General features: G+C 41.4%; 1 protein-coding gene across 2 annotated transcripts; it reads left to right on the top strand.

The window, feature by feature from the left end:
* Positions 1–48: 48 nt before the first annotated feature.
* On the top strand, positions 49–27211 carry GPX7 (glutathione peroxidase 7). 2 transcript variants are annotated; one of them, XM_030571456.1, is made up of 5 exons: positions 49–2487; positions 3415–3550; positions 4170–4506; positions 20206–20467; positions 23749–27211. In XM_030571456.1, the coding sequence occupies exons 2-5, from the start codon at positions 3546–3548 to the stop codon at positions 23910–23912; spliced, it is 768 nt and encodes a 255-aa protein (XP_030427316.1). In that variant the 5' UTR covers positions 49–2487; positions 3415–3545; the 3' UTR covers positions 23913–27211. The 2 variants fall into 2 exon arrangements, with proteins under 2 accessions (XP_030427316.1, XP_030427318.1); XM_030571458.1 differs by lacking the exon at positions 3415–3550 and having other exon boundaries at positions 2395–2487.
* The last annotated feature ends 683 nt before the right edge of the window (positions 27212–27894 follow it).

The raw sequence follows: 27894 nt of genomic DNA, 5'->3' as shown, positions 1-27894 counted from the left end.
ACATTTCATATGTATAAATAAATAACTGCACTAACTTTACTGAATGTTGCAAGACTTCATCTTGACAAGATGCAAATATATATAAATAAAAACAGCATGATCCTTACAAGCTAATCTGCTCCCTCCTGGTTCAGTTGAGACTTGCAATTCAAGAAGAGTGAGGATTGTTGCCCAGATAGGAGGCCAAGAACGTCTGAAATTATTTCTGTAGATCAGCTTAGCCTTTTCTGTGAGTCAGCTCCCAAACCCAGATTTGAACCTATCACTTCAAGTATAATCTGTTTTACCATAATACATTAGATTTGTCAATATCCTGTAGCTTCCCCAGAAAGAAATTGATCCTCCTTCAATTTGGTTTGTTACTGTACATATCATTTTACAGGACATGGGGAGGAGAAGAAGGTGCAGGAGATCAAAAGCATGGAGAGGGTTCAAGGGAGACAAAGAGGAAAACAAGAAAGGTGGAGTCTTAACCATGTTAAAGCCTTTACACATTTAAACATTTAACATGCTTAAAGTTTTAATTGTGGATAAAAGACTTCCCCTCCACCATCCATTGACCTCTTTCTCAGTGCCATGGATCTTTTTTTCTCTCCCTCCCCAAAACTTATTATGGACTCAAAGTCTCTAGTAGGGGAGCCCTACTTTGGTGGGCCTCTTGAGAGCTATCGGAGTGTATAGATTCTTGGGACCTGATTTTAATTTACATCAAGGCTGCTTTACACCACATTGGCAGAATAAAAGGGCTTTAAAGTGGAAGTCCATTTTAAGGTCTCTACATTGCCAGGTGAGAACATTATTCTGATTTATGCAGCGTAAAATGGATATAATAATCTTTCATTTTATTCTGACAGAGTTCTACAAAAAGAGAAAATTTCCCCACCAAAATGAAACCTCTTACAAATTTTAATGTTGCAAGTGTGTTTCAATGGAGTCCTACTAACACCTAAAAATGTAAAATTTCTGTAAAGAAATTAACACCTTTTTAAAAAAAAAGTTTCAGTGTAAGAAATCTCTCAACCTTCAAACAAGCTTGTGGGTGATGTCATTAGATGTTTGACTGCATCTGTGTGCGTTTTTTTCAGAGTGCTGTCCCAGCTCTGCACAAATAGTTGGCACAGCAGACCTTGATCAAACTGCCCAATAACCACAGCAAAGAAACTTGGTCAGGTTTATTAACGAAGCATGGTCCTAATGCCCTGGCTCAATGGTTACAGGTACACTAACACATGTATGCCCGTTGCAATGGAGTAGCTCAGTTAGTGGCAGGACTTTCCCTTATCCCCTAGGCCAGCCAAAGACACTCCCTCTGAGACTTCATTTTATATCCCAATACAAACAAGTTGCATGTTGCCCCTCTGACAGTTACTGCCCCCTGACATGGGTTGTTACTACCCATTATCTTGCACATGTTGGTTTGATCAAAACATCTCTATCCATCATTCTGTCATCCTGACCTTATCTTTAGGATGGGTCAACATGTTCCTGTTATCTTTAGGGAATGTACTGATATTGAAGTGTTCTGGTACCACCCTTCTGGAATGTGTTTACTTGAGTGCTTTGTGCCTACCACCTCCTAGCAATGTGTGTTTTTGCAATATCAGCTGTGTTCTTGCCAGATTCTGTGAGCAGGGCCTTCCTCTTGCTCACAACTTGATTTTGCTATGTCAGCAAAGCTTTAACCACTACTGTAGATCAGGCCTCTGATACAAGGGCTTATGTCTCAGACTCTCTTCCTAGTACAGGTGAAAGAAGTGATCAACATGTGCCAGAAATTACATAAAATGTGGAACACCTTTATTTTGTTGCACATGCTATAACTGACAAATTATAACTATTTTTTAAAATGTATAACTTGTTTTTAAGGATATATTCTCAGTTAAATAAACCAGTTGACTTTTTTTTGTTAAAGAGATTTTATAAAAACAAAAAGCAAGAAAACCAAATATGCAACCAAAAAGATCTTTAAATGGGCTATCAGTAAAATTTGAATGCTGGGTCTTCAGTTCCCCATCAGAAACCATGACTATTTGCATGAAGGGCATAACTGCTGTCCTCTATATGGACCAGTTACTAAAGGGGAACTTGACATACTTTGCTATTGAGTTACACAACTATTTTCCCGATATCACTAGAATTTTTGAGATTAGGAATCTTCGGATCAGTTCCTGGCTCTGGAAGAGGCTATGATCTGGAGGTTGGCAGTGGTATATGGTCCAGTGGTTTCAGACAATAGATCAAGGATAAGAAATTTTGTGGTTTTTTTTTGTTTGTTTTGTACTGAAAGTCTGTGACAAAATAGATAAGGTTATATGTTATATCTTAGCTCAGTTACCTGTCACTTTTCCCCCCACCCCCGCTCATTTCTGCAAGCGCAGAGCTGCCCAGCTGAAGAAGGCTGTGTCTCGGCTCCGCTGACTCTGCAGCTGAACGACGTCTCCTGGGTCCTAGCGCCAGTTGTTCTCCCCTTCTGTTTTCTGTGCAAAAGTGAGTGCCCGCGGTGCTGGGTAAGGGGAGGTGGGAAGAGTGAGAGGGTGGGGGGAAGGTGGGGGAGTGGAATAGGGCAGGGGGAGGGGAATATGGGAATGAAGGGATGGGAATGGAGGAGAAAAGGGATAGGGGAATTGTGAGGGGGGGGGGAGCAGAAGCCCAGCACGTGGCATCCCCTCGGCATCAGCTGGGGCACCCCTATTAAGCAGGCCCATCGAACCTTCACCCTGACAAGGCTTACCCCCCTACACCTGGACCACTCTGAGCCCCCCCATATCCAGACCCCCACCCCACTGATCCCCAACCAGCTGTACCTGAACCCCCACCCCATCAAGACCCACTCCCCTGCCACCTGGATGCCCCTCTGAGTTCCCCACACCCAGACCCCCCACCAAGCCCCATCTCCCCACACCCAGACTCCCTTCCCCCACTGAGCCCCAACCACCTTTACCTGGATCCCCTCCAGAGACCCATGGCCCCTGCACCCAGAACCCCACAACAAGCCCCTGTGCATCCAGATCTCCCACTAAGCCATCTGCACCCAGATTGCCCCACACAGAAACCTTTCACCCCACACCTAGATCCCCCTCACACTAAGCCCCTCCACACTTGAATCCTAGATTACAAAATTTAATTTCCTATTCAAGGGATCAATTTCCATTATACTATACATATCCTACTGCCTTAATCACTATAAAACACTACATGTTATTCCCCCCTTTGCCAAAGAGTAGCTGAATTCCTGGCATAGCAATTCAGTTTCCCTCGTGGAGCAGAAATTGATGATATGGAGTCATGTATTTGTATGTAAATTACACCAAATTAATACCTGATCCAGTTCCTTCAAACAAGGGTGAAGTGAGTGTCTTGCTCTTTCTTTCAAAGCTCTCACACCAAACTCACTGCTTAACCCATACTTACTAGTTCCAGCCCCAAGTCCTGCGTTTTTTACCTGGAAAACCCTGTAGCCCCCAGACTGTAGGGGCTGAATAAATTGCTTGACTGTTAACCCCTCCTTGTTGAAGCTGCTGTGCAACACAGAGCTCAGAGGCCTAATGAGGTATGTTTTAACTAGGGTGACCAGACAGCAAGTGTGAAAAATCGGGACAGAGGGCAGGGGGTAATAGGAACCTATATTAAGGAAGCCCCAAATATCAGTACTGTCCCTATAAAATCGGGACATCTGGTCATCCTAGTTTTAACCCACATAATGGGTCAAGAGCAAGCAGGACAAATGCCCACTTCTGTCAAAAAGCAGGGGTGCAGAGGAACGTGGAGTGGTGATGCTATCCCCAAGGGGGCGGGGGAGGGCTCGAGTGTGGAGTAAGCAGCTTGGCCAGCCCCTTGAGGGGGAACCTTGGGCAAGCAGCTCAGGCCAGCCCTGCACAGGTCCGGGGGAGGCTCAGGTGAACGGCTGGGGTCAGCCCTGGCCCTGTGTGCGGGGGCGTGGGGGGGGGGGGGTCAGGTGAGCTCCATGCAGGGGCTGGGGAGAGGGAGGGAGGCAGGCGAGGGCTAGCGTCACCCAGTGTCCCATTTCCCTTTGGGAAATGTGGTCATTCTACTCATGCTAGCTGAGTTGACAGGACCAGCACAGAGCCAGACGTGTATATGTATGTACCTACAACTGGCCTTATTTATTACACCACACAATGCTTTTATGAAATATTTTTATCCCCCAGCATTCCTGGAAATCGCATACTCTCCGGGCACTGTGTGAAACAGCGACGCTACCAAATCTTAAGAGCGCGAGTGTTGCAAACCCCTTTGCAACAGCTCTCTCTTTCCGGCAGTGCTCAGCTGGCTTGCAGCATGCTAGACCCTGAGGGCAGTGTGGAGCACAGGGCTTCTTCCTCCTTCTCCAGAGTTTTTTTCATCCCTCTAGCCATGGTCCTTGCTGTAGCAACGCTGCTTTTCTTAGCATTCGCCGCCTCGCAGCAGAAAGAGAACGATTTTTATACATTTAAAATGGTAAACATCAGGGGCAAGCTAGTCTCTCTGGAGAAATACAGAGGCTCGGTAAGTTTGCAGGAAGACTAGCAGCTGCTCTCGTTGCAGACTATAACTAAACAGCCCATTTTTGCATGCTTACATAAGGGAGTGGGGATCCAAGATTGTACATTAATTTGCATGCATGCACGTTTATAGTCTCTCATTTGTGCATTTAGGGTAACCGATCTGGAGTATTGCTTGCATGTTTACTTTGATATAGTTCCATAGGTTTCTCCATTCTTTTAATAAAACGTTTGCTATCTAACCCCTGTGTGTGTGTGTTTCTTGGGCAGGCTGCTCTGTATACGTGGCACACGGGGTTGCTTGCCGTTCATTCACTGTACATAGTACTCTTATGTCTATTAATCATGAAAACATTTCTCCGGGATTGGAAGCATGTGGCATTTTAAAGCAAAAGTCTGTATTGCAAGATATTTCCCCTTTTGAAAGACTTGACTTTTGCTGAATTTTGCTAGAAGCAGAAGGGAAAAACCAGGATGGTGTTTAATCAGTATGTCAAGCAATGCACCATAATAATCAATACACGAAACTGAGAACATAAGCAAAGCAGATTACGATATTAATCTACAATTAAATTATAGACATTAATGTGAGGAAAGGGGCAAGACAGCAGATCTGTTTAAAAACAATTAATTTAAATGTTACTTACTCAGGGAGTCCTAAATAAAACTCTGTCCCCAAAAGATGTACACATTTTCTCAAGTTCTTGAAATGTGATTATGATATAGTCATAAGAAAATGTATCACAATTAGGTTTATTCAAAGGTTAATAAATAGCATGTTCATTTAGAAACTGTGAGGCAAATCCAGGTTGGTTTTTCATGCTAGAATGGTGGTGATAAAAGCAACTATAAACGGTGTTTTATTTGCCAGTATGCTCCAGCTTATTTGTCCAGCTCTGGAGTGGCACAAGGCAACTGGACTGTACCTGTGAATTTGGCTGTAAAAGTTAAAATTGGCAGGGAGGACTTAAGGTTGATGCAAGGTCTTTAACTGATTAAAGATGAACCATAATAGCATTTTCTTTGGATTTCTTGTCTAGTGTTCATTTATGAAGATATTAATAAAGTAAAAAAACAAGGACATTTTCAGACAAAATTATATTAAACTGAAGTTAAGGTTGAGTAAATATCAATAATTTAAGGGTGAAAAAATTTAACAAGAACGTTGTCCAAAAATAAGCTAATTAGAAACCCAGAAAATGCAGAGTTAAGTTAAACTTTAAAAAAATAATCCACACATGTTTAAAAATGAAAATACACTGCAAAAGTACCCAAACATTTTAACTCTGCCCTGTAGTGATTCCATATGGAAACTATTATGAACAAACCAAATATACTAATCTACCTTTATGATCCCAGATTAGATTAAACTCATTTTTAAACACTTAATATGGGTACTGCTTTGTGTAACTACAGGCCAGAGTTAGAGACTATTCCAAGGTAACAAAGCAAGTCAGTGGTTAGAACTCCAGCAACTGAACCAAGGTCTCCTGACTCCCACTCCAGTGCCCCATCTAGTAGAGATGTATTGTCCTAACTGCATAATGCTTTTTTGTAAATTTTTATGGCCAGAAGGACCTGTTATGATAATCTAGTCTGTCCTGCATAATACAGGCTGTAGATTTCACCTACTGATTCCTGCATCTAGTGTAACATTTTCTAGTTGAATGAGAGCATATCTTTGAGAAAGATAGAAACTCTTGATTTAAAGACTTCAAGTGATAAATAATGTACCATGTCCTTTGATAATCTATACTGATGGTTAATTATCCTTGCTGTTAAAAGTATGTCTTATTTCCAGTTTGATTTTTTTATTAGACTGTTGTTGCAGAGAAAATGCCTAGCATGCAAAGATCGGTTGCACAGGGTTTCATGCAAGGATTGTGCTCACTTGAGGGAATGGAGTATGCAAGAATGTCATGTCATTGTGCCACTTATATGTGATCCTTGTACTTTTGCCAATAAGAATGAGAGATGAAGTTGGGGATTGTGGGAAAAGAGTTAAAAATATCTAAAATCAAAAGGGAAGCTCCTTGGGGGATTTAGACTAAATGAGGTCCAGATCCAGTCTGATCAAAGTCCCCAATGCACCCACCAATTCAAACTGTGCTTTAGTGGTACATAGGCTCCATGTTGGCCTCCAACATAGAGGAGAATTTTATCCATTGCACACACATTTATTTGTTTGTTTCCAGGAGTACCCATGACTTGCTAAATGCTGTACAAACATAATACATTAATGTTAGTCTAAGTGTAGTTTAATATATATGTGTAACAATGTATAAATATATAATGTAGTGTCTCTCCCAGATGGACATAATATATATATGGGATACCATCACATTGCTTCTTATTATACCTTAGTTGGCTTTTTTTCAATAGTTCCCATAATTTTCTCCAATGGGTCTGTCAAGTCAATAAATGCCCTGTCTGGAACGCATCTTGTCTGCAGGGCACTTGTGGCAGCTCTGGCTTTTAAAGGAGCAAATACCTTCTTCAGCTTCAGTAATTCAGAGCCAGAATCCCCTGGGAAGAAGTTGAGGAGGAAAACTCTCCAGGGTTACTCTTTTATGGAGTTCCTCACAAATCTTTCTGTCAAAGGACAGAGGGCATTTGCCCCACTGCAGAATGAACTGCAGGGCCCATTCCCACATCTCATGCCTCTGCTCCACCTCTGGCTTTGCAGTTTGATTGTAGTTATGTAGTTAGCACTTTCTCTAGGGGTGACCAACCCCATGATTCCCCATAATGGAGGGCTCCTCACCACAAAAAAGTACTGGAGATGCATCATCTTTTCTTCTTGGTCTCAGCTGTCCCCACCTTGACAAGCACTCAACCAGCACAGGACCACCCAGTTCCCCAATGTGGTTCTTATATCCATGAGAGCCCTCTAAGGGCCCCTGGTGAGAAGGACAGGAGGAGAGGATGCCATGAAAATGATGATCCCCCCTGCCCCTTTCTGAGTGGAACAGCAGAGACCCACATGTGGGGGGCCACTCCCTTCTCAATCCAATTGAAACTTGACTACTCATATGCAAATATTTAAATGAGATTAAAACAATACAATCTCCCTTATCTCCCATCCTGTTGCTGGGCCTGGGCAGTAGTGTCACGTCCATACGCACCCTCTTTCTGAGGTAGATAATGATTGCATGGTTAGAGTCTGTCACACCATAAACGGTGGCCCCATGGACCTTGTAGTCATCTGTGGGGATAAAACTCAGAACCCCCTGATCCAAAAACAGGGGCTCCAACCACTTGAGCAGAAGGAGGGCTCCTCTTTACTGTAGGAATATTAGGGCAAGTAGTCCCTGTGCATTGTAGCCACTACAGTGTGACATGCATGAACAAGCTTAACATTCCATCCAGGCCAAAGCAATAGTGTAGATACATTATAAACGATTAGTTAGGACTAATTGGGTTTACATATAGGATGACTTTGGCCCAGTATTTCTTAGGAATCTGTTGGGTTAACTTGTGGTCCATCTAATCCCTGTTGCCCTAAATAAACAAACTATTTTTAGCTCAGGAGATGTGAGAGATGTTCCTGAGAATGTCTCTTTTACTATTTTCACAGAGTGCCTGTTGTCTGCATTCTTAAAACCACATGTGGTCTTAATGTGTCTCTCTTCACAGAATAGTCCAATGGATTGGACATTAGGCTAATTAGGAGAACTGGGTTTTATTGTCCATTTGGCTAATGAGCTGCTTGGTGACATTGGTCAAGTCCATTTCACTTTGTGCCTCAGTTCACCCCTGTGAATGATGATATTTATCCTCTGTTGTAAAGCACTTTGACAGCTACTATTGAAATGTATTACATAAGAGCTAGGTATTTCTGCCATATAGTAATCTAAGGGCATAGTAATAAGGCCTAGGCAGTGAAGAAGTGGTATGAGAGAATCAGCCAAGGAGATGAAATGCCAGCTGTTTTTGTCTGTTTCATCTCAAAGCCACCCACTTCTGTTTTATTGAGGATATTGAGAGAGAAAGTGGGTGAGGTAATATCTTTTACTGGCGCAACTTCTGTTGATGAGAGGGACAAGCTTTCACAGGCTCTTCTTCAGGTCTAGGATAAAACAGTAGCATTATATGATCTACCTACATTACATATGAAATGTAGTGAGCCAACCATAAAGAGCTATCAGAAAATAAGGAAATTTGTATTTTGAGGTAAACAAAGAAAATCATATTTTATTTTAAAGGTGTTATTGGTCTCATTGTCACTATACTCAGCAGAAACTGGGAGGCACTGTTTTTGAATGACTACTGCACATATGTAGGAGTCAGCACTTCTTGGTTCTGGTTCCCTCTCTTCCACTTCTCTGCTATGTAATTTTAGCCTCAGTATAAACATCTAGGTATAATGGCACTTACCTACCTATTATACATAAGCCTCACAATGTTTGTAAAATGTTTTGAGAATTGTGAATGAAAGGCATTATACAAATACAAATATTTAATTATTTAATTACAAAGCACTGGATTTTTTGGATAACGAGTCTGCAAACCAGTGTAATTTGACGTTTCTGGATAGGTCATTTTGGGTATATAACCCAAGACCTGTGATTTATACAAGGCTCTGCTGCCTCAGCTAAAAATTCCACATTTGTTAATTTGAAGTCAGTAGCAAATTAATAAACCTCTCTGTGATCCATCCACTAGAGAGCCATACTGTGTAAATGACTTACACCAATATGTAATATTTTTTCAATATTGAGTTTAAGTTTAGACTGCTTGGATTTTCTAAGTAAAAGAAGGAAAGTCTAGTATTGTAAGGGCCAACAAAGGCTAATGCATGTTGCAGCTTTATGAAAATATTTTTGGAAAAGTCAAGGATTAATTGTTTGCACTGTACACTAGATGGTGCACTTGATTCACATTCAAAGTTCCAGGATAGGGTAAGAGAAAAGGAAGCCTACATTAAACTCACATGTTTGACTTAAATAATTAAAATTTTAGTGCCCAAGTGAGACAAAAAGTAAGTCACTTATTTATAAAGAAAATTTTAACACACTGCAAACAGATTAATTCATTTAATCTTCTGTAATGCAGGATAGAACCACTTAAAGATGACCTCCTAACAATTTTTTAAAAACTAGTTTTATGCCTCTTTTGCTACGTTATGATGTTTAAAAAAGGCATGAAAGGGTTTCTATTTTTAAATTGTTTTGTCTGCTTGTTTTATTTCCTCAAATCTCAAAATCCTAGTTTTGTGGGAAACCCTCTGGAAGGTCTCAAAATGTGCATTGGTGAGCTCTCTCATGTTATTTGAAGGAATTGTTGTGCTAGCAAACACTTCTTTCTCCAAGATGTTAAGTCACTAAAGTTAAATAGATGTTGAAAAAAATCATGTTTGTATTGACAAAATTCTTTCAGCCCTTCTTTACAAGTACTGTATATTATAATCAAGCAAAAATTACCCACATTTTTTCTTTGCAAGTCATCTTTCACATTTCTTCACAAACCCATAGAATTCTGTACCTTTTATTCCTCTGTAGCTACCTGGAATAAATTGTTTATCAACCCCAGCTGGATTTTGGGTGGGGTATCAGAGGGGCATTGCAAACTGCAAGCCTCAGACAGGCAGTTTAATGTTCAATACAATATATGTTATACAATATATAGTGTTCAATATAAAGAGTTCTGCAGAGGAGGCAAGAGACTGCTCCCAGCTTATGCCCCTGAGGCAGGGAGTCAGAGTTTTGTTTATTAATGGAGTGAATAACATGTGATTAAGATTAGAAAGGGCTGCTAGGATATTTCCTAAAGTGAAATGATCTGTTCCGAGGTTCGTGAACTACAAAAAGTAAGTAGCCTAAATGATAGAAAGTAATTGTAGATTTTTCTACAATTGTTTCAATTATTGTATTAAAAAAGTAGTGAAGTTATTAATATCTTTTTTTGAGAAGATAACTGATTTTTAGACAAAATAAATGTAGTAGATCTAATCAGTCAGTAAGGCATTTGATACATTTCCACATGAGAAATTATTAGTTAAGCTGGGGAAGATGGGGATTAATATGAGAACTGGAAGGTGGGTAAGGAACTGATTAAAGGGGAGACTGCAACAGGTCGTACTGAAAGGTGAACTGTCAGGCTGGAGGGAGATTACTAGTGGAGTTTCTCAGGGATCCTTCTTGGAACCAGTCTTATTTAACATTTTTATTACTGATCTTGGCACAAAAAGTGGGTGCTTCTAATAAAATTTGCAGATGACATAAAGTTGGAAGTATTGCCAATATGGAGGAGGACCAGAATATCATACAAGAAGATCTGGATGACCTTGTAAACTGGAGTAATAGAAATGAGATGAAATTTAATAGTGCAAAGTGCAAGGTCATGGCATTTAGGGACCAACAGGAATTTTTGCTATAAGCTGGGAACTTCTCAGTTGGAAGTGATGGAGGAGGAGAAAGTCCTGGGTGTATTAGCTGATCCGAGGATGACTATGAGCTACCAACGTGATGCGGCCATGAAAAAGGCTAACATGATCTTGAGGTGCATCAGGTGTGGTATTTCCAGTAGAGACAGGAAAGTCTTAGTACCCTTATACAAAGCACTGGTGATACCACATTTGGAATACCGCATGCAATTTGGGTCTCCCATGTTTAAGAAAGATGAATTCAAACTGGAACATGTGGAGAGAAGGGCTATTAGGATGATCTGAGGATTGGAAAACCTGTCTTATGAGAGAAGACTCAAACAGCTTGGTTTGTTTAGCCTAACCAAAAGAAGGCTGAAGGGAGATATGATTGCTCTCTATAAATACATTAGAGGGAAAAATACCAAGGAGGGAAGGGAGTTATTTAAGTTAAGCACCAATGTGGACCCCAGAACAAATGGCTATAAACTGGCCATCAACAAGTTTAGGTTTGAAATTAGGTGAAGGTTTCAAACCATCAGAGGAGTGAAGTTTTGGAGCAGCATCCCAAGAGGAGCAGTGCGGGCAAAAAACCTAACTGGCTTCAAGACTCAAGTTTATAGAGTGTATGGTATGACTGGACTGCCTACAATGGCGTGTGGCCCATAATTGATTGCCTGAAGAAAACAGAGACAGGACAAAAAGAACAGGAGTACTTGTGGCACCTTAGAGACTAACAAATTTATTTCAGCATAACCTTTCATGGGCTACAGCTCACTTCTTCGGACGCATAGAATGGAACATGCAGACAGAAGATATTTATACATACAGAGAACATGAAAAGGTGGAAGTATGCATACCAACAGGAAGAGTCTAATCAATTGAGATGAGCTATCATCAGCAGGAGGAAAAAAAACTTTTGAAGTGATAATTAAGATGACCCATAGAAGGTGTGAGGAGAACTTAACATAGGGAAATAGATTCAATTAGTGTGATGACCCAACCATTCCCAGTCTCTGTTTAGGCCTGAGTTAATTGTATCTAATTTGCATATTGATTCGAATTCAGCAGTCTCTCTTTGGAGTCTGTTTTTGAAGTTTTTTTGTTGCAAAATTGCCACCTTCAGGTCTGTTACTGAGTGGTTAGAGAGGTTGAAGTGTTCTCCCACTGGTTTTTGAATGTTATGATTCCTGATGTCAGATTACCAGAAACCCACTGACCCCTATACTTACCTACATGCCTCCAGCTTCCATCCAGGACACACCACACGATCCATTGTCTACAGCCAAGCTCTAAGATACAACCGTATTTGCTCCAATCCCTCAGACGGAGATAAACACCTAAAAGATCTCTATCAAGCATTCTTAAAACTACAATACCCACCTGCTGACGTGAAAAAACAGATTGACAGAGCCAGAAGAGTACCCAGAAGCCACCTACTACAGGACATGCCCAACAAAGAAAATAACAGAACGCCACTAGCCATCAACTACAGCCCCCAACTAAAACCTCTCCAGCGCATCATCAAAGATCTACAACCTATCTTTAAAGATGATCCCTCACTCTCACAGATCTTGGGAGACAGGCCAGTCCTCGCTTATAGACAGTCTCCCAACCTGAAGCAAATACTCACCAGCAACTGCACACCATACGACATAAACACTAACCCAGGAACCTGTCCTTGCAACAAAGCCCGATGCCAGCTCTGTTCACATATCTATTCAAGTGACACCATCATAGGACCTAATCACATCAGCCACATTATCAGAGACTCATTCACCTACACATCTGCCAACGTGATATATGCCATCATGTGCCAGCCCCTCTGCCATGTACATTGGCCAAACCGGACAGTCTCTATGCAAAAGAATAAATGGACACAAATCTGACATCAGGAATCATAACATATCTTGCTGGTGGGTCTTGCCCACTTTCTTAGGGTCTAACTGATCACCATACACCTCTACCCCAATATAACGCAACCCGATATAACACAAATTCGGATATAAAATGGTAAAGCAGTGCTCCCCGGGGGCGGGGCTGTGCACTCCAGCAGATCAAAGCAAGTTTGATATAACACGGTTTAACCTATAACATGGTGAGATTTTTTGGCTCCTGAGGAAAGCGTTATATTGAGGTAGAGGTGTACTTGCATTTGGGAAGGAATTTCTACCCAGGTGAGATTGGCACAGACCTTGGGTGTATTGTTTTGTTGGGTTTTTTTTTCCTTCCTTTGCAGCATGTTATAACTTGCAAGATTTAACTAGTGTAAATGATGAATTATCTGTAACTTGCAGTCTTTAAACCATGATCTGAGGACTTCAGTAACTCTGCAAGAGCTTAGGGGTCTATTATAGGAGTGGGTGGGTGAGGTTCAGTGGCCTGCAAGGTGCAGGAGGTCAGACTAGATGATCATAATGGTCATGTCCGACTTCAGTAAGAGTATCTGAGTAAGAATATGCTTTTAAACAATTTTAAACCTAACCAGTGTCACTTAAGTGACTTGCCACAAGATGTCAGAATGTGTTAGTATTAGAGCTGAATAGGTTTAATATTTAATTTTTTTCTTGATATAGGAATTAGATACAATGCTCCTGTCAATTTCTAAATTATCTGCAAAAAAAAAAAAAAAAAGAAAAAAAACACACACGCTACGGTTTTCAGTTGCTTAAATTGCCCCCTTCATCCCCAAAATATAATCTGAAACAGCACTCCTGTGGGCAGGCATGGAATTTGCGCCCCCCCTGCCCCACGGCCCTGTTGGCCTGACTGGAGCTAGCCCCACCAACACAGAAGTCCAATATGCCTATGCCTGTTGTATTTTGATTCCAGTAGTAGGGATTACCAATGAACACTTACCTATATTACAGGCTTGTTGTGAGGCTGAAATCATGATCATAAAGTGCTTTTATATCCTTCTATGAAAGGAACCATGGGCTGTGGGTATCGAAGTCCAGGGGCCCAGTGCTCAGGCCAGCTGGGGGGCGGACGGGGGGGGAGGGAGAGGACTTAAGGCTAGCCTTCCCAAGGAGGAACTCTCCTGCCACCCATGAAAGGAACTGTATGCAAATGCAGAGGATCAGGATCATAACAAATTTGGTCTTTGTTGTAACCAATGTAAACTATTGTTAATAATGGTTGTTAAGAATAAGTTACTCAGGCATAATTAAACTTTCAATAATAGGTTGATGTTCAATTTATTTTAGGACTGTCAAATGATCAGAAAAAATTAATCATGATTAAGGCTACATTTTAGACATCGGTATTTTTAGTAAAAAAAGTCATGGACAGGTCACAGGCAGTAAACAAAAATTCACGGCCTGTGACCTGTCCATGACTTGTACTATATATCCCTAACTAAAACTTGGGCTGGGATCCCCGCAGGTGCTCTGTGGGGTTGGGGCAGCCCAGGATCCCTGCTGGGGTGTACGGACCAGGACCCCTGCTGGTGCTGGGGTGAGGGGGCTTGGGACCCCCATTGGTGCTGCGGGGGAAGCGTTGGTGGGGCTGGCTGGCTCCCTACCAGGTTCTGCATGTCCCTCCAGCTCTTAGGGAGAGGGAAGGCCAGGGAGCTCCCCACACTGTCCCCCGCCACTTTTTTTTATATAAATGCATTCAAAAACAAAACAATGTAAAACTTCAGAGCCTACAAGTCCACTCAGTCCTACTTCTTGTCTTAGCAATTGGCTGAACAAACAAGTTTGTTTACATTTACAAGAGATAATGCTGCCTGCTTCTTATGTACAATGTTACCTGAAAGTGAACAGGCATTCGCATGGCACTGTTGTAGCCAGTATTGCAAGGTATTTACGTGCCAAATATGCTAAACGTTCATATGCCCCTTCATGCTTTGGTCAGCACTCCAGAGGGCATGCTTCCATGATGATGACGGGTTCTGCCCAAAGCAGTGCAGAAGGACACACATTAATTTTCATTGGCTGAGTCAGAGGCCACCAAAAGAGGACTGATTTTCTTTGTTGGTGGTTCCAGGTTCTGTAATTTCCACATCAGAGTTGCTCTTTTAAGACTTTCGACACCAGGTTCCACACCTCATCCCTCAGATTTTGGAAGGCACTTCAGATTCTTAAACCCTGGGTTGAGTACTGCAGCTATCTTTAGAAATCTCGTTGATACCTTCTTTGCGTTTTGTCAAATCTGCAGTGAAGTGTCCTTAAATCAAGCAACATATGCTGAGTTGTCATCCGAGACTGCCATAACACAAAACATGGCAGAATGTGGGTAAAACCACAGAGCAGGAGACATACAATTCTCCTCTAAGGAGTTCAGTCACTATTTTAATACATCTTTTTTTTTTAAATGAACATCAAAAAGCAAGACGACCATGTTCATTCAGTCCGTATCTATTATGTTGATACTTGGAAAGTTAGCTAGATGGCACCAGAACATACTTTGTATGCCAGTGCATAGGGATTCCTAGATTGTGCCTTGTTGTCACAATAAACCATTAAGGATTATTAAAATCAGCTTTTGCTTTATGAATTTGTTTTTCCTGAGAGAAAACTAAGGGAGGATGTAGAAACCAGTTTTAAATACTGTATTGTGATCAGCTATACTGTGTTTGTGCATCATTTCCCTCTAGTAGGTGGAATTAGAACTGCCCAACTGCAGGGTATAAACCAGGGGTCCCCAAAATTTTTATCTTGTGCCCCCTGTTGCCCCTATCCACCACAGCCCCCTTGAGCCACAGCTGGGAGCAGGGCCAGGGTGAGGGCCGGGGTTGTGGCTGGGATTGGGGCTGGGGGTAAAGGCCAGAGCTGCAGCCGGGACCACTGCTATAGACTTATAACAGCCAAAGGTGTTCTCGCTCAAGTGAATGAGGCCTATGCTTTTGAAGCAGGAGAATTTGGGTTCTCCCCGGCTGTGAAGTTCTGAATGGCCACAATGTCCAGTATAATGGCACCGGTGAATTCTTGGTGGCTAAGAATTTGTTACACTATATTTATTGTACAATCTGCAATCGTATTTTATTTTTCCCTTCAACTAAACCAAGTTTTGATGTGCTTTATTGATTGGCTGATGATATTTCATGGTGAATTTTATAGCAGGGGGAGAGAAGACTCTGAGTGAATTTTTAGTGCTCAGGAAAGATGCTGGGGTGACTCCCGTGAACCCCTCTGCTCATCCACACAACCCAAAGGTGTAGCATGGGAGTGGTAGCTATGCAAGTTTCCTCTACTCCACACAGGAGGTGAGATAGTATTTATTTCATCCTCCATGGCATCTTTCTGATGTGCCAGTGATGGTAGGCATATAGACACCTGTCCACTAGGAATTTGCCTGAGATTGTCAATTCATTTCATATAGGCTGCCAAATAGCAATACATAGCTACTACTGACTTGGTCTGGAATTGAACTAACAACCCTCAGCTAACTAGATGTGTATGATTTCATTACTTGTACCCTGAGCCATCCAGTTCCAACTCCTAGCCCTCTCTAGAAATGACCAACCTAGCTTTCTTCATAAAAGTTGTACAAAACAAAACAACCCCCCTACCCCAATAAGCAATACCAGCACATTTGTTCTCTGGCTAAAGCTACAGCTACCAGATTTTTCTGAAAAACCATTCTTTACGGTTTGAAAATAAAGGTTTATAATAGAAACATGAACTGAATGGAAATGGCCAAAAAAAGGGGATAAAGTTGAGAAAATTGCGTCTTTTTAATAGAAAACCTTCAAAAAACAAAACCAAAAAACCCCAAAACCTTTAGACCAGTTCTAACAGATGCTGGAAGAAGGCCTTTTACAAATAAAAGCCTGTGGGGCCAATTATCCTTTCAGTTGTGCACTGACTGCCCCCATAGTGTATAGGAGAAGTCTAATTTCTTCTTGTCTTTCCTCTCATTACACTCGTTTCCTTTTCTGACTAGAGAGCTCCTAGTCTTCTCCGACTCTAGGCATGATCCTTAGCAAGTCTATAGTGTTGTGCTAGACCTGCTAAGTAACAAACTTGCTTGCTGCTTGACATCTCTCAGGGACAATTAAGGGATAACTTTGATAGCTTCTGAAGGATGCCTTGTTTGGCCTTTCTTGTCCTCAGGATGATGACCACAAAGATTTTAACAGGAGGAGGGTTGTTGGGGGAAAACTGCCCTTAAAGCAATCTAGCAGTTTCTTCAGTCTATGGGGATGATTGATTAAACAAGCCATTATTTGTATGGCCTAGGAGTCCAAGACATGGATCAGGACCCCACTGTGTTAGGTTCTGTACAAATTGAACAAAAAGACAATCCCTGTCCTAAAGAGCTTATGCAGTGATAGGCCTGAATGCAAACAGCTATGAAGTGTAGGATAGGTCAGGACTGGATCCCAACTTTGTAACTCAGGTCCATCTTAAGTGATAAACACCTCAGAAGAGAACCAAAGCCTCTCTACATGTCATATTCAGGGTGCAAGAGACTGTGTGACCTCTTGTGTGCTGTGCCAACATATCACTAAGCAGCAGGGCTTAGAATAGTAGTCGTTGCTGACACAGTAGAATGGTGTAGGAATGCCATGATTTGTGTGTCATGCCTTGTAGAACTCTAGCTCTAATGAAAACTATTAGTATGAAACTTAAAAAATTATAATCACTAATATGTTACCCTCTCACATGACTACATAACCATATCATCCTCACTTCCATCCTACCCCTTCACATCTTGCTCTTTATTTAGATTATAGGCTTTTCTAGGCATGGTATCTCTTTGTTCTGGGAAGTACCATCAACATATAATATATAAATAGTGTATGAGTTTATATACAAAAATAAACACATTGTATACATGTACATATGTAATAATAGAACTCAAAGCTTTTCTAATGAGTATTCTATTGGTAAGAGCACAAAACCTGGAGTCAGGACTCTTGGGTTCTATTTCCAACTCTGCTACTCACTTGCTGTATAAGCTTGATCAGGATAATTAACAAGATCTGCTCTATACTACAATATATCCCTATATCAGTATAACTAGGTCACTCAGGGGTGTGACAGACCCACACCCTGAGTGACGTAGTTATACGGACTTAATACCCCCATGTGTCAGCAGGGGAATTTCTCCCGCCAAAATAACTACCACCTTACAGGGAGGTGGATTAACTACACTGATAGGAGAGCTCTCTCCCATCAGCAGAGTGTCAATTAAGTGCTTTTGTTACATAGGTCAGTATCACTGTTTGTGATCTCACAGTTGCCATGTGAAACTTGATACATTAATTTGTGCAACACTGAGCTCTCTAGTTCAAAGATACAGAATATAAATCGGAGCAGATTAATTGTATGGCCGCATTGAGTTCAGTGGGGCTTCACAGGTGTAAGCCTAGTAGGATTTGGCCTGGTATCCTAACTCTTTTCTACAATATACTTGAATTAAATCTTATAATATTTTAACTGGTGAATTTAATTGGTTAACACTTATAAAGTGCTATTTAAAGTGAGAGTTTGTAGCATTATGCAGATAACATGCAGTACTGCATAAGTGCAGAGTATTGTTATTGTTACTGAGTATTGCTATTAATAGACTATCTGAAAGATCTGTAGTAATTGGCTTTAATTGCCTCCAAAGAAAACATTAGAGGAGGGTTATTTTAGGCAGTGTGAGTGGTAGTTCTCCCTTGCAGCAGCTGAAAGAATACCGTAAAGTCTCTTAAACATTTTGTAAGGATTAAATATGAAAAAATCTTCAAAGCCTGCATTTGGAGCCTGCATTAATAAGAACTTCCACTATGATTTGGAATTTTAAGGCTGTTTTGTGAACTCAAATCATTTAACAAAAGTATTTGAAGCCTGAGTTCATGTTCAGATCAGGAAAGAAACACATGGACAAATTCTGCTCTCAGCAGCCCCATGGAAATCAGTGGGATTAAGAGTAGAGTTTAGCTCCATGGGCAGATGTGGCCATAGTTGGTGTAAATATGTGTATCTCAGTTGATTTCAGCAGAGTTGGATCTACTTACACCCAGAATGACTCTGGCTCTTTGGCTCCACAAGTCCTAACTTTGAACCCCAATCCCCAACCAGGGCAGTCAGTGGTGAAACTCTTGTTCGTGTCAGTTAGAGCAGGATCAAACTTTCATATTCAAACATATAAGAAGAGTGTAAGAGCTTCATTTCAATGGGCCAGGACATTCTCTTTACCTCTGACTGGCATATTTGAGACCTGTGCATATATGTACATAGAATGAGGGAATGCTTCCTACATGGCCTCATTTCTCCCCTCCTCACTCCTGCAGATGTGGGGCTCTACTGAGGTTTGGGGACAGGCACCACTATCTTGCTCTGTCTCCAGACCCTGTGGAGGGTGCTTCCTGATGTTAGCGATCTGTCTGTAAAGCATTGTGTATAAGGTATCTCAGGCCTGGGGAAGGTTTCCCCCATGGATCCTTTGCAGAATCTGCTTAACAATGATTACAACTTGAGGCTGTGTTATTGTTCAGGTGAAGCCCTGGTATGCTGCACGCCCTCCCAACAGCAGGGGCTCCAAAGGCAGTGGCACGTGGGAGAAGTGATGTGGCCCATGAAATGTACATTTATAACAATTTCATTGTGTGTAATCAAATAGTCCAGAAGCTCGAAGATGAAGTTAGAAAAATTCTAACTGGAAAAAAGATGCACATTTTTAAGGCTAATGGACTATTAGTATACCTTCTCAAGGGAAATGGTAAATTCTCCACCACTTGGAGTTTTTAACTGAGACTGGATGGGTTTCTGAAATATATGCTCTAGTTCAACCACAAGTTAGTGGGACTGATGCAGTAACCACTGAGTGAAGTTTATGTCCCATGTTATGTTGGTCAAGCTACATTATCACGATGGCCCCTTTACCCTTAAGATCTATCAATCTATATTGACAGTGGTAAGTGCATCAGTTGATTCAGCATCAATTCTGTGAGAGGAAAGGTATTGCACATCTAAAAACATTTGAAAGACCTACAATAATTAATATGCACCAAACAACCTCATCTGAACAGTCATTTATTTACATGTGCTGGATTGTTTATACTATAATGAATGTTTAGAAAATGCCAAGGAGACAGGACAGAGGAGATGCTGGTTTTTCTGAAAACAGAATGAAAACACCCAAGGAATTTAGGATGAATTATCTCAGCATGGATGCTACATCTGACTTCAATAAAGTGAATATTAAAAACTAAGTCTCCCTAAATAATCAAAAGAATTTGAAACAGTGTCAGATAGTAGCAAGATGCTCAATCCCAGTCCATTGAGGATTCTCAACATGGATATTTTTATTCTGCTGAGAATGCTCTGAAAGCCAAGTGTCCTTGGTGGAAGTTTATGTCAAACTGAGATATGCAGTGTGTTCTTAATCTCTTGTGTTTAGGTATCTCTTGTCGTCAATGTTGCAAGTGAGTGCGGATTTACAGACAGCCACTACAAAGCTCTACAACAGTTACAGAGAGACCTTGGCTCACAACATTTTAATGTGCTGGCATTCCCATGTAATCAATTTGGGCAGCAAGAGCCAGACAGTAACAAAGAAATTGAGAGCTTTGCCCGAAAGACTTATGGTGCCACCTTTCCTATGTTCAGCAAAATTGCAGTCACAGGTGCTGGTGCTAATGCTGCCTTCAAATATTTAATTGGTAAGTAATATCTACAGCAGCCATATCTAAGGAGGTAAGTCACTGGCATTGAATTAATCTGATCTGGCAAGACTTTTATAAGGATTATTTATAGTGTTCATGATAGCAAATGCGCCTGTTAGGGTTATTTTAATAAATGTGTATGTGAAATAATTATATCTAATGCCTAAATACAGATTCAGAATGTCTAGAAATACAAATTCTGTGTACATGGGAGTGTAAAATATTCCCTCTGTACCTGATCACAGGGTCATGAACATGGGCAGTTGTGCCTGGTTTTCTCCACTTAGCAACCATTCCTCCAGAGCATCCATGTCACAGGTCACAGGGCTGCCACAGGTCAGATTTGATGAGATGTATTAGCAGAGCTGTAGGGTGAGGAGGCGGCAAAATGTCCTCAGTATCCATCTGAACCCCTCATTTTCACAATCTTTGTATTCACTCACAAAACAGTGCAACCAGGTGCTGACAGTAATTTCTTTCATGTTCCTCACAAGGAATATGGAACAACCAAACTCTAGAACCCATCCAGCTGTTTGTACAAGAACTAATGCATACTTGGATAGGAGTATTTGGGAGTCTGTTGGTTCCTGGCAGACAGCTAAGAAGCCTTCAATAAAGCAGGTTATTCTTATCTAAGCACTATATTTTTCTGCACTGATTGAATGCTCCAAACATCATTAAAATACTGAACTGAAATCGGAACCTTCATCCAACATTCAAGGAATTTTTTAGGAAGTGAGACAAATCTAATCAAACTCGCCATCAGATGACATCACATTGAGTCTCACCTCCTCCACCCAGGAACACAGTGTTCCTCCCAGACTCTCCCATGGATTTACAGCAGAGTTGTTTGTACTGCTTTTGGCTGCCACATGCAGTCTTCCAGAGCTGACATTCCTGCAGGTGAAGCTTTCCCCGTGCTCTTCTTGTAGAGTTTAAGGCCAGAAGGGACCACCAAAGCATCTAGTCTGACCTCCTGTACATCACAGGCCACTAACCAGCATCCACAAACTAAACCTACAACTAAAATTAGACCAGAGTATTACAACCCCCAGGAGACTAGACTATTATGTACCACAGGCAGAGAATAGGAGGGACCAAGGTGCACTAATGCCTGAGTCCCCTGCAGTGACAAGGGCATGATTGAGATGTAGCCAGATAATCCTGGCAAGTGACCCACACGCTGCAGAGGAAAGTAAAAATACTTCAGGGTCACTTCACACTCTTCCATCTCTGGTTCACCAGGTGGGATTGCTGCCACTTGCATATCACAGGCAGATTGCAAATCCCATCCTTCCCCAATGCTCCACATGCAGCATGAGGCTGTTAGAGGTGGTACAGTCACCACTATAACATGAAAGGACAGTCACCAGCATAAGCCTGGCAGTGCACTGTGACAGGAAACACTCACCTCTCATTAGTGTCTCCTGTCGGTTGTGTGTGAACCTGCACTTTCTCGCTCTGCTTCCCCCACCTCTTTTCAGCTGTTAACTTCATCAGGTGGGTCTTCACTGGTTCAGCTCTCTGCCAAGTCACACACAGTCAATGTGCATGAACAAACCCCTTCCAGGGTAAGAGGTCCAAACAGGGCCTGTCCCTGGGCCCTTGTTAAAATCTTTAGCCATGTCTCTGTGCTCAGTTCTCAGCCTCTTCTGGGCTGGCTTTAAGACCATGCCTGCCCTGATCTAGAGCAGTGTCTCCAGGGCTTTCTCCCTGGAGACGCTTTGCTATAACAGTTCTTATTACCCCAGCTAGGTTACTGCTTCAAATTTAGCTCCCTTCCAGGGGACAGGGAGTAACAAAAAGTTCAACAAATGGTTGGCTCTCTTCAGGGTCTTCAGCCCCATCCTTGAGTCTCTTAAGTTCCATCCCTGGACTTGGGCTACTAAACAAAACATGCCCCCTTCTCAGGGTATTGAGCACTTTGCCAGTGGCAGGATCCAGGCCTGTATACTATCTAGGTCCCAACCCAGAGACCTGACAAATAGCACCTACATACTGCTTCCTTTAATAGTTGCTGCTGCTATTCTCTAGGCTGCTTCCCACATAGTCCCTTTCTCTTCACCTTTACCTCAGAGCTGAAGTTCTCTACTCTTCTCCTGCCTCACCAAATGACATTTCCCACCAGAACCCATCTTCTGTATCTCTCTTGAGTTCTAACAAGGAGTACCTTTCCTTACTCCTCGGGTCCCAGTTAGGGACAGCACTGCACACATTCCCAGCAGCTCCTTTTATCTAAGCCTGCTGTGCTCTGATTGGCTGCTTCCCTGCAGCCTTTCTAGGCAGATCTGGAGGCAGGGCCGGCTCCAGCATTTTTGCTGTCTCAAGCGGCGGGGGGAGGTGTAGGAGAAGCCTTGATTGGCGGCACTTCAGCAGCAGCTCTGCTGCTGCTGTTTTGGCGGCAATTTGGCGGCAGGCCCTTCCATCTGAGGGGGACTGAGGGACCACCCCTTTCTGGTTGGACGCCCCAAGCACCTGCTTGTTGTGCTGGTGCCTGGAACCAGTCCTGCCTGGAGGACTCACCTTCGCTGCTCCTTTTCTGCGGCAGGGTGTGGAAGGACCATGAGGCCTCCAGCAAGGGGCTCAAAGGGCCTGGTACACCGTGTCACATGCTCCATGGCAATTTGTCTGATTCAACATGGGGGTTTGGTCCAGAAGTGGCAAGAGATGTAACCTTGTCCCAGATGAAGCATGTATAGCTCTGGACCTGCACGTTCTGTGCTTCTATCTTATGACCTCACATTTATGGGCAGAAACTCCTGCCCTTATTCTATTCCATTTAATATAATAAAATCATAGAGGTTATTCAGAGAATAAACCAACCTCTAACAAATGAGGGTCAGGAAGAAACTTTTCCTAGGGGTAGGTTATTCCATTATTTCCTACTGCAGAGTTTCCTGAAACATTCCTCTGAAGCATCTGGTAATGGCTACTATTGGAGACTGGACTACATAAACCATTAGTCTGCTCTAATATGGCTGTTCCTAAGTCCGTCTCCCTGCCAGTGCATGATTGTTCCAAATAGTATATTTTCTGGTACTTTCTCCTGTCTATATGCCTTAAGTGATTGCGATTTTACTAGTTCCCATGGTAGAGTATTCCACAGTTTAATATATCTCCCTGTCAGGAAATCCTTCCTGATGTTCAACCTAATGTTTTCCTCTTGATTTTATGTACTTTCTTTCCTTAAGATGCTAATCAACACATCATCATATTCAAATGTGAGGAACTGGTTCATGTGGTTTTCTCTTCTGTTTGTATTTTCTTTTCTTTCACAGAATCCACAGGAGAAGAACCAACCTGGAACTTCTGGAAGTACCTGGTAGCCCCTAATGGGAAAGTAGTAAAGGCTTGGGACTCAACTGTCACTATTCAAGAAATAAAACCTTACATCACTGAGCTTTTGAGGAAAATCCTCCTGAAACAGAAAGATGAACTGTGACTTTCAAAAGTCCTATCATGTCTATTATACCTTGATTGATAATTAGAACTGTAATTTGACCATTCGCATTCCAAAAGAGGAAATAGAGGGACAGGAAATCATGATGACTATTTGAAGTTTTCCCCATCATCCTAAGAATACAGGAAACAATAACTGAATGTGGTAAAAGGTGATTTAACCTAGGCTTGTGCTATCATTCTAAAGTGATTGAGCTGAATATATGCCTTCTTGGAAAGAAAATCAGCCATTTGTTTATCTCACTATCTCAAATCATCAATTGTTGATATTATGAAGAGCCAGTTAGGATTTTTTTGGCAGCCAGGATCAGTTCAGCTAGAATTTCCTTAGAGAGACCTTACTAGCAACTGCAATTCATTTGTCATGATTTTGACCATGAATTTCATTTAAAAATGCAACCCAAAGTAGAACAGTGCACTTGGTGTAGTGTGGACACAGTTATAAGGGGCAGGCAAAAATAGGTTTCCTCAAAGCAGATACACTTATAATAATATGTGTCTGCTTAGTTATAAAGGACAGACACTTCACTCTCTATTTGTGTCATGGGTAACTGGGGGAGAAGGGCATGGGGAGGCCTCATCTATAGAACTGAAATAAAAGACAAAATTTCCTACAAAAACGTTCTCCATAAGTTGTGTGAACTGTCTTTAAATTCTTTGTTTAAAAAAGGGTTGCTGAGTGACATTAATTACACAGACTGTACTAATTTGAACATCTACAGGACCAGATTCTCCTCTGGGTAAATCAGTGTAGCAACACTGAAATCAGTGAGTTAAGCTGATTTATCCCAGCTGAGAATCTGCTCCTACTGTTAGGTTTCTTTTTTCAAAATGTTTGTATTGTGCTTCATATTTTGAGGTTTTGGGAGAAAGAACAATACTCATTTTGAGTCAGAGTTAAGGTGGCTGTGGTTGAGTTAAGATTTTGAAATCTGCTGGCACCATATGAATAATGTGTTTTTTTTGTGGGCAATATAAGATAAATTATGTCTTTGATTATTCACTTTTAAGTGCTTAGTTTTGATAAATGATGTGATAGCCAAGTCCTCTATCACCCAGCATCTTTAATTATTTTTTACAAGTAGCCAAATGAAAGACAGCATTTTTAAACTTTTAAATAAATGGGATAGGACAGATTATTAAATTAAAGGAATGAGTGGTGCTGTCCAAGTTTAATGGCTTCTGTAGAGTCCTGCTTCATTCAAAGCACACCTGACAAAGGCACATACATTTACCATATAGCTAAGTTAGCCAAACATGCCTAGCACAGGCTACCGCCTTGAAAACTGCTCAAAGAGTTAGATCCTTGTCAGACAAAGGACTAGAATCCACATACTTATGGCACTAAATGCTTACTTCACCAGGGCACAGTGGTTCCAAGCCAAGTTACTGAACCTCTCAAAACCATAGTTACCTGTTCTAAAAATACATGGCTAATAATAATGGTTTGGCCCTACCTGAGTGCTGGTGTAATTTAGAGCAGCCTTGGGGCTGCTCTGATGTTTGATCTGCTTCCCCACGTCCCCTGTGGAACCTGGGAAGCAGAGACTAGCCATATAAATATAGAAACATGTTCTCAATGTACCCGGTTGCACACACTAAATAAATAAATAAATGTACCTTGTACTCTTGGCAGGTGGTTGTGATGGTGTTGTGTGTGGGGCGGAAGGAGGATTAGAGCCAGCCTGGCATAATCTGTGCCAGCTGGTGAGGCTCTTTATGTAGGATATAGTCAACTCTTGGATCAGCCAAATAAACAAATTATCCTAGGTGAAACTCAAAGCACTTTACAAAGGTGGATAAATATAATTATCCTCATTTGGCAGACGGGTAAATAAGATGGGAGCAACAAAGAGGACAGGGAATTTGCCCTAAATAATACAGTAGAGGCAGGAATACAACACAAGGGGGCAAATTCTCAACTGGATCTGAGCTCTAGTCAGACACATTGAGGCGGGGCCAATAAAATAGTGGTGGTGGCTCCGTGATTCCAGGCCACCTGGCCTCAGCACACATTAGCGCTGGAAGAGAGCAATCTAACTTAAGCTCGTGAAGGATCAAACAATGCAGCTCTGCTGTGTCATGCATGCCCTTCCCCTAGAATGCCTCTAACCTAACTCTTTCCCCCTATGCGTGGTGGTTGAGGGGTGGGGAGTGGAAGTTACAAGAGGAGGCTAAACTTTCTTTGCTGACTTTACACTGGTGGAGAGATCCCCTGCCCAAGGGTAATTGTACACTAGCCATTTCCAGCCTGGAAAATCTGACCAAAGTTGATTAACTGCCAGTCTACTGCCTTATCCATTAGGCCATGCTGCCTTTTGTCAGAGTGTCAGAGATACCTGAACACAAAGAAGTACTCTGATAGTTAATCCCAGGAAAGGGAACATTCTGGGGATCACTATATTTTAGGTGAGGAGATTTGTGATTTACAGTATGAGAGACAAATACAGCTAGATGGGTTTTAAGATACTGCTGGAGAATGCCTTCTTTCTCACCCCTCTTCTTAGGAGGTGCACTTGCTAAAATTCTCTCCAAAATTAGACTAACAGCGCTCACAAAAGGACACTGTTGCTCTGCATGATATTAGGTCACTTGGTTTCCAAGGATGGTGTGACAGTGGCAGAGGAAAAAACTGGTACTCCAGAATAATATAAAAGACTAAAGTGCAATCATTTGCAGAACAGAAAAGAGGGGCACTTTTCTGGTGCCAACATGTGCAAATCCAACTTTGTAAAACTGTTAGCTTTTCCCAGAAAGGGATAAAAGAAATCTTAGTTTCCTTGCAATTATAATTTTAGTTAAGTGATAAACCATGACGGGGAGTGGTTACTCTGATAACAAGCAGCCCAATGCTCATTTCTTTCTTTTCCTCAGAGGTGTGACTCTTTCAGCATAAATTAATTATACTTTATTTGGGGAATGATTATTGCAGATGAACTCTGTAATCCACACACTGTTCATCCGGTCCTTATAAACAGATATGCCACAGACTGCTCCTGAGATCCATGGACTTGTAAATTGGATGGTAATTCCAAGTTTAAATTATAATCACTTTTTCTTGTCCTTAATTAGTCATACCATTCATTTTCATGGTTTATATTACCATATGCATGCCAGGTACTTTACAAATATATCAATAAATAAGTTGCCACTAGAGCAGAAGAAATGGTTCTTCTGTCCTGCAGGAGTTTTCTGGGTTTTTCTCAAAATTGTTTGTGAACCAATAATCCTAATATCTATCTATCTATCTATCTATCTGGATCAAGTCAGTCAAAACATTTTATTTTAATCATTTGAAAATGTTTTGTTCTGATTTCAACAGGTCTTTTAGTATAAATGAACTAACATTTCAAAATGAAGTTATTTTGAATAAAAAACCAAAACTTATTACAAACCTGTCAAAATGGGACATTTTGCCAATTTTGAAACTTTTTTTTTCAAAAATGTTTCGAATTAGGATATTTGTCACAACCAACCCACTCCAGCAAACAAACAGCTTCCTTTTCAGGCTTCAGTTTTTGAGGGCCCACCCTGACATGTGGGTAACTTTACATATGCCAGTGAGTGAAGTGCAAGATCAGGCCCTTTGATTATTAAAATCAGTGGCTCTCAACTTTTCCAGACTACTGTACCCCTTTCAAGAGTCTGATTTGTCTTGCATACCTCAAGTTTCACCTCACTTAAAAACGACTTGATTATAAAATCAGACATAAAAATACAAGTGTCACAGCACATTATTACTGCAAAATTGCTTACTTTCCCATTTTTACCATACAATTATAAAATAAATAATTGGAATATAAATATAGTACATAGGTATATATAAATGTAGTACATAGACAATAACTTGTTTATACTGTTCTATATGAAATTTTAGTTTGTACTGACTTTGCTAGTGCTTTTACGTAGCCTGTTATAAAATTAGGCAAATATCTATATAAGTTGATGTACCCCCTGGAAGACCT

This window comes from Gopherus evgoodei, chromosome 8 (genome assembly GCF_007399415.2).
Source record: "Gopherus evgoodei ecotype Sinaloan lineage chromosome 8, rGopEvg1_v1.p, whole genome shotgun sequence".
Lineage (NCBI taxonomy): Eukaryota > Metazoa > Chordata > Testudines > Testudinidae > Gopherus > Gopherus evgoodei.
Note: the sequence above shows the minus strand (reverse complement) of the source record. Positions and strands in the feature narration are given on the sequence as shown.

Bases quoted from the DNA above. Each gene is read 5' to 3' on its own strand.
- GPX7 (XM_030571456.1), top strand. The intron at 4,507-20,205 runs GTAAGTTTGCAG...TCTTGTGTTTAG, and splicing joins TGGAGAAATACAGAGGCTCG to GTATCTCTTGTCGTCAATGT. The intron at 20,468-23,748 runs GTAAGTAATATC...TTTCTTTCACAG, and splicing joins TGCCTTCAAATATTTAATTG to AATCCACAGGAGAAGAACCA.